The following is a 13,222-nucleotide window of genomic DNA, read 5'->3' as shown; positions in this document are numbered from 1 at the left end:
TGAGTAGCAGCCTCGAGAGGCATCCTCACCCTCGTGGCACCCACATGTTCACCCTCACTATCCGTTGTTTCGATTTCTTCTGGCTGGGTATAATCTTCATCTATATGTGAGTCGTCAATATCAGACTCATCAACGTCCTTGAACAATTCATCTGCAATTTCGTCTTCGGTCAAGGACTGCGCGAAGCGCTGGGCGAGGTCGCAAGCTGGGTCGTGATGCGCTCGCCATGGTGTCTGGCCACTAACTAAGGTCTGTGAAACAAAGGAGGCCTGCTCTGGATTTTTTTTCAAAATGGCGTCTGTTTACAATCGCCCCTGGCTACGGTATGGGTGACCCCTTTACACCGCGGGACGTTTGAATCGTGCCTGGCACCCTTTGGCGTATATATACGCCATGCGCACTGTGGGACATGTTACTCATGGCGTATATATACGCCATGCACAGTTTAAGGGTTAAAGACTTCTTGATCCCAATATTTGTGAAATTGTGCTCCAAGTTTGTTTAATGTTGCTCCTTATTTGGGTAAATTTATCTTCGTAGCATTTAGTTTTGGCTCGTCTAATTATCTTAGATAGCAATAATGAGTAATTCTTTGAGAATTCTTTGGAGACAATTCCTAACCTATACTTCTTCTCAAGGTCATGTTTTTTATTAATAGATTTAAGTATTCCCTTTGTAAGCCAGGGATTGTTGAGCCTTTTGGTTGTGACTTGTTTTGTAAGCATAGGACAGTGGGTATTATAAAGGCTAAGAGTTTTTTGAAGAAAAGATTGCACTGCTAGGTTGATGTCCTCTATGTTACCTAACTCAGACTCCCAGTTGACATTATCAGCAGCAGTTATAAAATTGTCTATAGCAGTTACATTGTGCAGTCTAAAACGTATCTCTCTTGACTCAAGAGGTGGTTTGCTAATGTTAGTTAAGAGAAATGTGAGGTAATGGTCTGTAGTGCTATCGGTGATTATACCTGAAGTAAGCGGAGAGGTTAAGTTTGTCAAGATGTGATCTAGAGTCGTGGCAGCGCTATCAGTGATTCTAGTAGGTCTAGTGATTAAGGGTATGAGGAAGCAGGAATTCATACAGTTGAGAAGCTAACAGCAGTAGGGTGTTCTGGCTCGCAGAGGTCAATATTATAGTTCCCTGCGATAATTAGGTGGTTTTTGTTCAGTCTGTTATCAAGTATTAGATTTCTAAGGTTTGAGTTGAATTCGGACACATCAGTGTTAGGAATTCTTTAAACTGCACCCATAGACAGGACAGACTCGGCATCCTTGACTCTGAAGCTGGCGAAGATATACTCCCCATAGCAGTCTCTAGTTCTAATTTCTTTTAAGCATTTCTTTTTCTTTTTTATCTTAAGAAACCATGAGCAAAGTTACAATATACCACACCAACCGTTTGTGACGTGTGGACGTAAATACTAGTCAATTCACACGCCTCACCCTGCCTGCCATGCAAGGCCCCAATAGGCCAAGTTTTTGTGATGATTAAAATTTTATTAGAAGAGCTTTTTTTTGTAAGGTTGTAAAGCACGTTTCAAGGATATTTTCATCAATATATATCAAAGGTTAGAAGAGCTTTAATTAAAAATTAGGTAACTGTTACTTTAAGCACTGTAATCTGAATGAAGTTCAACTTGTGGGTGAGCTGATAGATAATTTATCATAATGTCTTAAGAATGTCCTTAGGAGGCTTTACCAAAGTTTTCTTAAGACCTCTATCCTTAACAACTTTCCAAGTGTTTTTTTCAAAGCTGGTCTCCTTATTTCTTTTCGCCTGATGCTCTTTCAACTGCTGTACTTCGTCCCGTAGGTAATTTAACTCTGTCCTCAGAGCTTCAACTAAACCAATAGTTCAATCATTAAAACATCCATAATGTATAATAAATAGCTTTAAAACGGAGGAGCTTTGGCTAGCACACTCTCTCAGTCTAGGAAGAAAGTAAATGTTCCTCGAAAAAAGGTTTCATTTTATTCTGTTGTAACCAAAAAAACTTATTATATTATAAATCATTGTCTTTGTTTCTTCCTCTGACTCTTTTTTTATCTTTACATGATATAGAAATCAAAAATTGTCAGACTATAACATATGTGGAACTATACATGAAAAAATTATATATTGAATTTATAAAATATGGTTCAAAGTGATGAAGACTGTGACAATATATGCTACATTGGTTAAAAAAAAAAGGTTGACTATGACCAGTCTGCTACATTTTATATTTATAGAAGAATCATTTTGATATACCAGCGAGATCGCTCCAATTTATTCTACAATTTATCATATCTCTCCTAATTAAACTTTCTGTAAATCATCATTGTTTTTTTTAGATATATGATGTTTGAATACATTCATTGGAAATCAACTAGATAATATAGGAGAAATGTTTGTAAAAAGAGGATAATGATCCCTGGCATCAAATGAAAACTAAACATCGACGATCCCTGGCATCAAATGAAAACTAAACATCGACGATCCCTGGCATCTAATGAAAACTAAACATCGACGATCCCTGGCATCTAATACAGCAGGTTATGTTGCCTACCTTCTATATGGGAGAAAGTTTTGGCAGCTGCCAAAAGTTTTGGCATGATGACCTTATGGGGGAACATCAAGGCATCACTATTACTTATCGTAAAATCTTAAAATATTTCTACTGGCCCAAGCTGAAAGGCGACGTGGCTAAATATTGTAATTCTTGTGTTACAACTTGTTGGGAAACCAAACCAGACACCACCTAAAGCTCCTCTAAGGCCTATTGTCGTGCCTGAGGAACCATTTTCTCAGAACTAAGTCTGGGAATATTTACTTAATCACTATGATGTGTATCACGACCCTTTACCCTGAGGCATTTGCTATAAGGAACATCCGAGCAAAGACTGTTGTTGTTCGTATGTTGCATTTTTTTTTCACTTTTGTAACATCTGAACAAATGAGTCAACTAAGTCTGATGATGAAGACAATCGTCGTCTGATTGGCGATCGGAATGGCCGGGACAATTTGGGTAATAATGGCAATGAACCAGAGACATCATGATGAAGAGCACCATATTCGCTTTAGGTTTGAGAATGGAACTGGTGGATTATATACCGACCCAACAAGGCGAAGTACAACACGCTTGATGCATTCATAAAAAATTTCATTGCTTTTGTGCTTTTTTAAATAAAAAATAGTTGTGGATAGAGGTAGAGAATGTCTGTTGTGAGTAGAGAAGACACAAATAGAATCATCAATGAAAGTAAGAGATATACTTACTGGGAAATTCGTTTCGACCTACGAATTTTCGTATATCAACCCATTCGGGATAATGGATGTAGAAAAGTTGGATGGATTCAAATTCAATCCAGTCAAAGAAGGCATATGCGTGGAATGTTCTGCTCCCAAAATGGTACCGAACATAGAAGGAATGGAACCTTCTTGTATCCATATTCACCTTAATTCTTCATCTCGAAACTCCACTACACCGAGTAGTAGTAACCCCTTTTATAAAACAAATGTTCCTTCCGATACCAAGGCACCTTGTGTGTACGACACATTGAATCAGTACTGGAAAAGTGTGGTAAAAGATGTTACTTTTCAATATAATATCATAATGATCTTTTAAGAGGAAATGACATCATAACATTCTGACAGTATATATATTAGTGAATGTAACTCTTAGGCTGTTCATTTGTGCTAATTCACATGGAGAACAAAGAGGCTGGGGCCAAGATAAGCCCTCGTTACCTCCAGTTTAACAGTGAAATAGGGAAAAGTATTAAACTTTAAAACGTTGGAATTTTGCAGGCTTGTAACGTTAGAACATTTCGTCTATTGGTGGAAAAGAGAATTACTTGTGGAGCCATACCTTCTGAAGGACGATCATGAGGATGCTCTGACTTATAATCTGGGATACCTCCTGAAGGACAATCAGTTGAGGATGCTCTGACTGCCATACTGAAACGTATGGATACCAATGATAATGCATGATAACATTCATTAAGTTATCTTCTCAGCTCATTACCACCAACTTTCCCACCAGAAAAATGGATAGAATTGAAATATCTATTCCCATAAATGTAAAGGTTGAAGCTTATCATCTTCTTTCCTCACAAATTGTAAGTATTAGTTATCATTCTCTTTCATTATTATATGTCGTACCTAGTAGTCTTTATGGGTTAGGTTAGGTTAGGTAGCCGAAAATTTTTATAATTTCTATGAAAATACATTGAAATTTTTTTTTACAGGCTGAAGGAAGGATGGATGTTATTCTACATTTACCTTCTACTCTCCCTGACGTTTTTACCCAATTATCATATAATATACTGATGATTGATACTTCAGCTTCAATGAGTGTTTATTGGTCAGCATTAATGAACCAATGGAATAAGTATATGGCTCCTATTTTAGAGAAGTGTGGAAATGAAACTGTTAGGTATACCTTTAGTGATGTTGTTGAGAAAAAGGGATGTAGCCCACAGATTCAAAAAAGTGATTAGAGAAATAGTTCTACTGATTTAATCGGAGCATTAAAGAAAATTCAAGAGGAAATTGAAGGTTGTCAATCAAAAGATATTAAAGTGTTTTTTATCACTGATGGCTTCCATAGTGTATCAAGAGATAAGCCTGAAACTCAACTTGAGAAAATAAAATGTCCTGTTGGAAAAAAGTGTGAATTTTTTGTGTTAGGAATTGGAAAAGAATATCCAGTTAAACAGAGTTTAATTTTACAAGCACAACTTAATACTGGAAATACAATACCAAATTTATTTCAAGTACTTGAAATGAATGATATGGAAGATGTAATGAAGAATATAAGTAGTCATTGCAGTTCTGTAAAAATACGTTTATCTGTAGAAGGCTCTTTATTGCCTGGTGGAACATTAGAAAGCGAATTTTATCTTGATGAGTATGTTTATCTTAAACAGTATAATGGTGAAAAAATATACATGTTTACAAATAGCAAAACTGAATATATCCTTCATTTACAATTTCAAGATTTAAATGTAAAAATAATGGATCAACTGATTACACAATGGAATCGGAGAATCATTAAAATTAATAACAAAGACCAACAGAAGCATTATTTTTTGAGAGATTATTAACCTAGAAAAAAAAATTGTGATGAACTATTTCTAAGGATTATGAACATAAAGATGTAAGAGGTATTTTACAGGGCGTTTTAAGGGAGTTTACACCAATATTGAAACTAATCTCAAGGAAAAAATCAATGGAATAAAGAAACTTATTGAGGAAGGACAATATCTTAAAGAAATGGAATTAGCTGGTGTAGTTTTGAACTCAATAACAGTATCAAGTCACTACTATTCAAAGAAGGCTTGTCAACTAAAAGAATACACTGACAATGACTTTAAAAAGGATATAGATGATTTTGTAAAAATATTTGAAAAAGTAAAACACCATATTCTGGCATTACAAGTTTTACCTGAAAATTGTTGTAGGATTTCTCTCACTTCAACAGTCAGTGATTTACAAGAACCAAAATTTCTAACACTGTTAAATTCAGTCAATAAATTCCAGTTATCGACTGTTTGGAACATAACAGGCATTCCTGTACTTTTTCGTAACTTAAACTGTACAGTCTTAAATATTTGGTCATATAATATTATTCAAATTGTTGAAGCCCCCTTTGATTTAATTGGAGTGACAGCCCTTGTTGATTTTGTTAACATATATGGGAAGTTGGTCATAAATACAATGAAATTGAAATTATTAATGGTAAACAAGAAACTTGCTTTAATGCTATTATACCAATTTTCACACCTGAGGAGGCTCATGTTATGGGATCACTGATGGAAACTAACTTTTTTGCTAAAATGATGACTTTTGCAGTTTTGAAGATCCGATAATAATCGGATTGATGAATCTGATTATTAAGGATCACAATGCTCATCTAGGATCATTAGCTGTCTTGTTGATAAAACTCTTTGAGAAGTATCCAATTAAAAGCCGACCCAAGTATGTTTGTATAATAATTAATAGTATTCAAGCTACGGTTGTTAATGGATACATGAAACGATGGAAACTGAAAAAATATTGGGAGAGTTTGAAAAGTGAAAATAATATAAATCAAGCATTAATGACAGAGAGTATTTTAAAATTTGATGGAATATCTCTTAAGTGTGAAACGCTAATTAAACCCATGTTCATAATGTATATGATGATAAGAGATAATAACCCACAGTCCCCTCAGTATATTAAGACTTTAAAGAGAATCATGAAAATGATAATTTTAGAATATGTGGGCAGATGTGTTTGTAAAGGCAAATTTGAGTATCCTTACTGACATTTTTTTCTCACCTCTGATAAATATGAGAAAGAAAAGCAGAAATTTTTGGAACATAATGTTGAAGAATCTGAATATAATATAGAAAATTATTATACATTACATGAAGTTCGAAAAGCTTTAAAACATTTAGATGTGATCAAACTTTGTCCAGCCAATATTTTTCCTTTAAAGGAAATACAAATAAATGGTGAGAAAATTGCAGTCCTTTATTCATGGTCTTATGCAGGAGATTTGTCTTTAAAAACTTTGAGGATATTTGTTTGATGAAGGAATTTGAAGAGTATGAAATCGAATTAGTATTGAATGAGTTGTTTAATGACATTTTTTTTTTTAAATGTTTGTATCATGCTTTGAAGTTTCCAAGCTCTCGTGAAAGACTAAAAAAAATTGAGCAAATTGAGGACTATGATAAATGTCGCTTTAATATCAGAAATGAGATGATTAGAGAAGTCATAGAGAAATGGAATCTCAGAGATATTTATAAAAAAAAAGTGGAAAAAAATTGGGTGATGTCATACATGAAAGTTCACCAAGAAATATTGAATCCAATGACACCTAAGGAAATATTGGATAAAGTCCATCAGATGGGATTGTTTAATTGTGAGAAAACATCATTCCATGATATATATATTTCAGATATGATGTTAAAATCTTAACAAATGCTTGTCAGATATCCACTTGCCCCTATTATCTAATTCCCAATAAGAATTGTGGTCAACATTTATTTATAGAACGATCCCAAATGGGCGAGGCCTTTCATCATGCTCTTCACAAAACAGCTCATAAGACTAAATATAGTATTAAAAAAGGTCTTGAAGAATTTCAGAATGGAACATATACGAAAAAAGGAAAGAAATTATTAGATTCAACATATAAAGAATATAAAAAACATTTGATACAATTACAAAATATATATATATAATAACATGATTGATACGTGGTAGGGGGATATATGTATATTAAACTGATGATTTAGTTTTTTTTTAGAATCAAATTAAAGAAATTAGTTCCTACTGGCGGTGGGAGATTAGTTGTAAGACGTGATACAAAGGAACTTATATCATCTCGAAGTAAATCTGAATAGTTAAGGGCATGCACTCATCAGTCTCATCAGTGGCATAACCAAACATCAGTCCCTGGTCCCCTGAACCAATGATGTGATCACTGCGCCCAATGTGTACACCATTAGCAATATCCGCACACTTTTGCTCCAGGGCCAGAAGAATATTGCAGGTCTTGTAGTCAAAGCCCTTTCGTGATCATCAAAACCAATTTTCTTAACAATATCTCGCACAATTTGTTGATAATCAACTTGGGCCTTGGACGTAATCTCCCCACAGATCAGGATTCATACCAGTTTTGGTACAGGTTTCACAAGCAACTTTGGCGTCAGGGTCCTGGCTAAGATGGGCATCAAGCACTGCGTCGCTGATCTGATCGCAAATTTTGTCGGGGTGGCCTTCGCCTACACTCTCACTGGTGAAGAGGAACGTCTCATGATCTCCATCCATGCTCTCAGCGCACTTTCCTGGGGAACGAAAATGTTACTTCTTGAATTTGGGACCAGGTTTCCTTGGCTAAATTTAACTAAATAAAAATCCGTTATGTAAAGGAATATTATTAAAAACATTGACCTAGTTGTGTGAAGAGAGAGAGAGAACGCTAACCTGGTCACGTGGATAGAGACCAACTGAGCAACTGTAAGCAAGTGTGCAGCTGCTCTGTCTTATAACAAAACTGTCAAAAAAGAATATGGATCATGTTACGAACCCGGATCCAGCATCCAAGCAAGGAGCAGTAACCACTACGCCATCTGTGGGTCGGCTCCCGAAACCCCCGCCAAACGGACGACGACACCTAGTGAGGACAGCGTGTACTGGCCTCGAGGACCAGTTTCCAGTCTGGTTCAGCGCTCAACACCGCCGCTCCTGACCTCTGGTGAGGTGGTGCTCCGACGACAGCGCCATCTATGGAGTGGATATGTCGGGGCGTTTGTATCTGAGCCTGTGAGTGTGGTGTATTAGTGTCCCGGTTATTAATGACGTGTCTGCTTACAGAGCCGACCTGGGACCACTGTGTTGAAGGTGGAGTGAGTCTACCCGAGGCAGCCAGTCTCCATACAGTGAAGTTTTGCTGCAGCTGTCGTGACGTCGTCCCCCCCCGGAAGAACACTGTGGTGTGTTAAGCCTGCCAGTGGAGTGGCAGTGGAAGGATTTACCCGGGACCGACGGTTGGAGACGATAATCCACTGGGGTATTGAGGGACAGGAGGGTGATTGGTGATATCACACGAGACTCCTGTCTAGGGCGTACCCTTATATCGTTGGTGGAGTGGCCGTACCAGCCTTGGTGGCTCAGTACCTGCCAGCAGACCTGCTGGACGTGTGGTTGACGGCCCTCCACGACGGTGCCCCCAGTGGACCTGTGTTGTGGCTGACCTGTGGCCAGGGTAGGCTCGGCGTTCTCCGAGGACACGTCCTGGAGGCCACGAAGAAAGCACCGCGGACTCAGCACCTAGCTTCGAGGATCCATAGTCTCCAGCAGAAGACTACAGTGTTGATCCCCTTTGTAAAGTGTTAATACCCTTCCCCCTTGTGTACGTTTTACTTTTATATATTTAAATGGTGAAGGTTATATTATATTATATTAAGTTCTTACCTTTCTTTCCCTACTCCCTTTAAGTTACTTGCGTCACGGATCGCATCCCTTGATAGCCTCTACTGGCTTGGGGCCGGATATATATCTTCCTCTAACTACATCAGAGTAAGAACCCCGTTGCGTCCCGAGAGGGCCGTAACATAATTGGCATCCCCAGCGGGATCCGTCCCCTTGTTAAGTATGTTTGACAGGGGTGGTGAAGTGGCGTAATCCCTGTAATATAATTCCCCCTGTGACGATTGTGACGTTATACGTCCTGTGCGGTGCTCAGAGTGACTAAGTGCGATATTGTGCAGTGCGGTGCTCGCTGTGATTAAGCGATTAAGTGCAATATTGACTAGTGCCGGTGCTCAGTGATTCAGTGCAATATTGTAGAGCGAAGGTGTTCGCTGGACTCAGTGCAATATTGGGTAGTGTGGAGCCCGAAGTGATTATGTGCAATATTGGCAAGTGCAGTGTTTGGTGCGATAAAGTGCAGTATTGGCGTAGAACAGTGCTCGGTGTGTTAAGTGCTAGTTGAGTGTTCCATCTGTGACAATGGCAGAAAAGGCTACCATCGATGATCTGGACGATGTTCAGGCTTTTCTGAATAGAGTGGACTGTCTTGCCAGATTAAAGTATCTGAGCAAACCAGAGCTTGTACTAGTGAGCGCCTACCTGGAGATCAAGATCCGTGCCAGTGATTCCCGTGTGGAGATCTTGTCCAAGGTTCACCGGCACCTGAAGGCAGAAGAGAAACAGGAAGGCGAAACTCCTAGTACAAGGGAAGGTGAGGAGATAGCTTCCATGGAAAAGGAAGATAAGGGCAGCGACGTTGACAGTGATGCAGGTGAGCTGAATATAAGCTTGCTAACTGTCAAAATGCGTGCCTTGGAAATTAATCGAGAAATAGAGTGGAAGAAATTAGAAATGGAAAGAGAAAGACAAGATAAAGAATTGGCGATGAGGCGTTTAGAATTAGAACGCGAAAGAGAGAGAGAAGACCGAGAAAGAGAGAGAGAAGAACGAGAAAGAGAACGAGAAAGAGAAGAGAGACGAGAGAGAGAAGAACGAGAAAGAGAGAGAGAAGAACGAGAAAGAGAGAGAGAAGAAAGACAGAGACAACATGAACTAGAAGTATTACGATTAGGCGCTGGACAGAGACAAACTGGAGTAAGCGGTTTCGATCCGGTAAGGAATATCAAAATGGTCCCCAAATTCAACGAGAGAGAAGTTTCGAAGTTCTTCGCAGCCTTCGAGAAAGTCGCTGCCTCTTTGGAGTGGCCAAGGGAGAATTGGGCCATCATGATACAGTCAGTCTTGACTGGGAAGGCCCAAATCGCCTACTCTACGTTATCCCTTGACGACTCCGGCGATTACGATATGGTGAAGGAAAGTGGTGCTCATGGCGTACCAATTGGTACCTGAGGCATATAGGCAAAAGTTCAGAAACCTGAAGAAGACCTCAGAGCACACTTTCACCGAATTCGCCACCATCAAGGAGCGACTTTTTCAAGAATGGTGTGCCTCTCGGAAAGTGGAGACCAAGGCAGACCTCGAGCAGCTGATTCTGCCTCGAGGACTTCAAGGATTGTTTATCTGGAGACCTCAAGACGTACCTAGAGGAACAGCAGGTAGAGACCTTGAGTGCAGCAGCCACCATGGCTGAAGAGTATATCCTGACTCATAGGCCGTCTAAGTACGTCCCGAGGAATTACCAGCGCCGGTTTGACAGACCTCACGACGAAGAAGAAAGACCCGTCCCACGAAGCGCTAAGAAGACGCCCCCAAGTAGCCCTCGAAGAACAAGTCCTAGTAGTCCGAAACACCGTAGTCCGAGGAGGAACATGGTGTGCTGGACTTGTGGGCAGAAGGGACACATAGCTGCTAGGTGCCGAGGCAGAAGAGGTGGCAGCGCACGAAGGGAGGTGATGTTGATGAGCTGTGTTACATCACCAGTAGGAAACCAGTCTACGACGACACAGGAAGGACCAAGTTTGTTGGCCCCTCACACTTCAACCGGGTATGTAACGAGTGATCATACTGGTAGATCAATTGTAGTGCTCAGAGATAGTGGAGCAGCCCAGTCCCTGATCGTGAAGAGCTCGTTACCCGAGGGAGTAAGTGTGGATGGGAGACCAGAGGTTATCCTGGTTGGGTTTCCTAGGACGCAGTACATCGCCCCCTTAGTGCCAGTACATCTTGACTCGCCTTATTTCAGCGGCACATGTGAGTTGGCAGTAGTCGATACCCTCCCTGTGGCTGGGATTGACGTGGTACTAGCCAACGACCTGGTGACCGATTGGAGCACCAATCATCCCAAGATAGCGGACGAGTCTGTCAGAACATCAAGGTCTGAGGTAACAGGCAATGGTAATGTCCAGGTAAAGACAGACCCGGATGTAACTATGTTTAATTTGTCCTCTCGCCTACAGATTGAGAACGATCTAGCAGTGTCTCCTGATTCTCTCGACGAGGAACATGAAGTTAAGAAGGCAGAGGTACCTGAGCAAGAAGAGAGGCCTTGTGTGCGGGCACCCACGGATACCAACGAGTCTGGAGCGAAGGCGGATGTGTGCTTGCGGTATGGCAAGTTACAGCATGTAGTGAACCAGCCAGAGATTCCCCAGACGTCAGAGGTAGGTGCGGTGTGTTCAAAAGGTCTAGTGCCCTCTTCGGTCCAAGCCAGGCGTGTGGATGTGGCCGGCTATGGACATGACAAGCTCAGGAAACTTATCCCTCAATTGGCCTCATGTTTCTTAGCGATATTTTGTTTTATTCTCCTATGTAGTCTCTGTGTTCTCAGTAAGGATCAGTGGACGACCCGACGAATGATGGCTCCCATGAACATCGCGCAGAGGTCCCAGGGATTGGAGAGTTGTACTGCAAGTGTTGCAGTTGAAGAAGGGACCTGGGAGGTAATAGATGATACAGGAGGTACGACATGTGATAATGTGAGTGACTGTTTCCGACAGGTTGACACCCCCGCGTGACTGCTGAGCCTCAACACAGCGTTATGCGGAACGTTGGTCGACCTGACGGTGGCAGAGTGAATGCCATCTGCGACATACAAACAGCCCCGTTGAGACTAGGAGTGGACCTAGTAGGGTATGCCGTAAGTATTGACTTACCCACTGTCGCGATCACTCTGAATTATCTGACCCCTGTATTCCAGGTTCCTGTCTCCCTGAAGGACCACCGGATCGGTACTAGAAATACCGTCTGTGGTCAGCCATCATCGGTGCCACGACATAAGGATGTGTCGAGTCACCCCAGATCGTGTCGAAACCAATCCTTACTCGAGAGATGTGAGATGATGCCCCTGTTTGCCATCGCAGAGGAGGTGTGGAAGATTACGTCAGGCAGATCATTGCCTTCCATTTTCAAGCTCTCTTTGTGCCAGAGTTTCTCGGTAAAAAGTTCTGTGGACAAGACAGCCTCATCACTCCAGTTCATAGTATAAGTAAGTCCATTTGGAGTTGTGTCGCCCTGCTAATTTGGTTTGTGTTTTTTATAGAACCCCAAACCAAATTCTTTTTGGTGGGGAGGTGTTACGAACCCGGATCCAGCATCCAAGCAAGGAGCAGTAACCACTACGCCATCTGTGGGTCGGCTCCCGAAACCCCCGCCAAACGGACGACGACACCTAGTGAGGACAGCGTGTACTGGCCTCGAGGACCAGTTTCCAGTCTGGTTCAGCGCTCAACACCGCCGCTCCTGACCTCTGGTGAGGTGGTGCTCCGACGACAGCGCCATCTATGGAGTGGATATGTCGGGCGTTTGTATCTGAGCCTGTGAGTGTGGTGTATTAGTGTCCCGGTTATTAATGACGTGTCTGCTTACAGAGCCGACCTGGGACCACTGTGTTGAAGGTGGAGTGAGTCTACCCGAGGCAGCCAGTCTCCATACAGTGAAGTTTGCTGCAGCTGTCGTGACGTCGTCCCCCCCGGAAGAACACTGTGGTGTGTTAAGCCTGCCAGTGGAGTGGCAGTGGAAGGATTTACCCGGGACCGACGGTTGGAGACGATAATCCACTGGGGTATTGAGGACAGGAGGGTGATTGGTGATATCACACGAGACTCCTGTCTAGGGCGTACCCCTTATATCGTTCGTGGAGTGGCCGTACCAGCCTTGGTGGCTCAGTACCTGCCAGCAGACCTGCTGGACGTGTGGTTGACGGCCTCCACGACGGTGCCCCCAGTGGACCTGTGTTGTGGCTGACCTGTGGCCAGGGTAGGCTCGGCGTTCTCCGAGGACACGTCTGGAGGCCACGAAGAAAGCACCGCGGACTCAGCAC

The 13,222-nt window shown here is 41.5% G+C and overlaps 1 protein-coding gene across 1 annotated transcript; it reads right to left on the bottom strand.

Annotated features, from left to right (window-relative positions):
- Nucleotides 1-7,344: 7,344 nt before the first annotated feature.
- LOC138355190 (S-adenosylmethionine synthase-like) lies at nucleotides 7,345-7,800 on the bottom strand. Its single transcript, XM_069310044.1, has 2 exons — nucleotides 7,672-7,800; nucleotides 7,345-7,539 (listed from the first exon to the last, which is right to left on the bottom strand). Exons 1-2 carry the CDS (start codon nucleotides 7,798-7,800, stop codon nucleotides 7,345-7,347), a joined length of 324 nt encoding a protein of 107 aa, XP_069166145.1.
- Between the last annotated feature and the right edge of the window lie 5,422 nt (nucleotides 7,801-13,222).

This window comes from Procambarus clarkii, chromosome 66, assembly GCF_040958095.1.
Source record: "Procambarus clarkii isolate CNS0578487 chromosome 66, FALCON_Pclarkii_2.0, whole genome shotgun sequence".
NCBI lineage: Eukaryota > Metazoa > Arthropoda > Malacostraca > Decapoda > Cambaridae > Procambarus > Procambarus clarkii.
The sequence above is the reverse complement of the archived record's forward strand: the minus strand, read 5'-3'. Positions and strand labels throughout refer to the sequence as shown.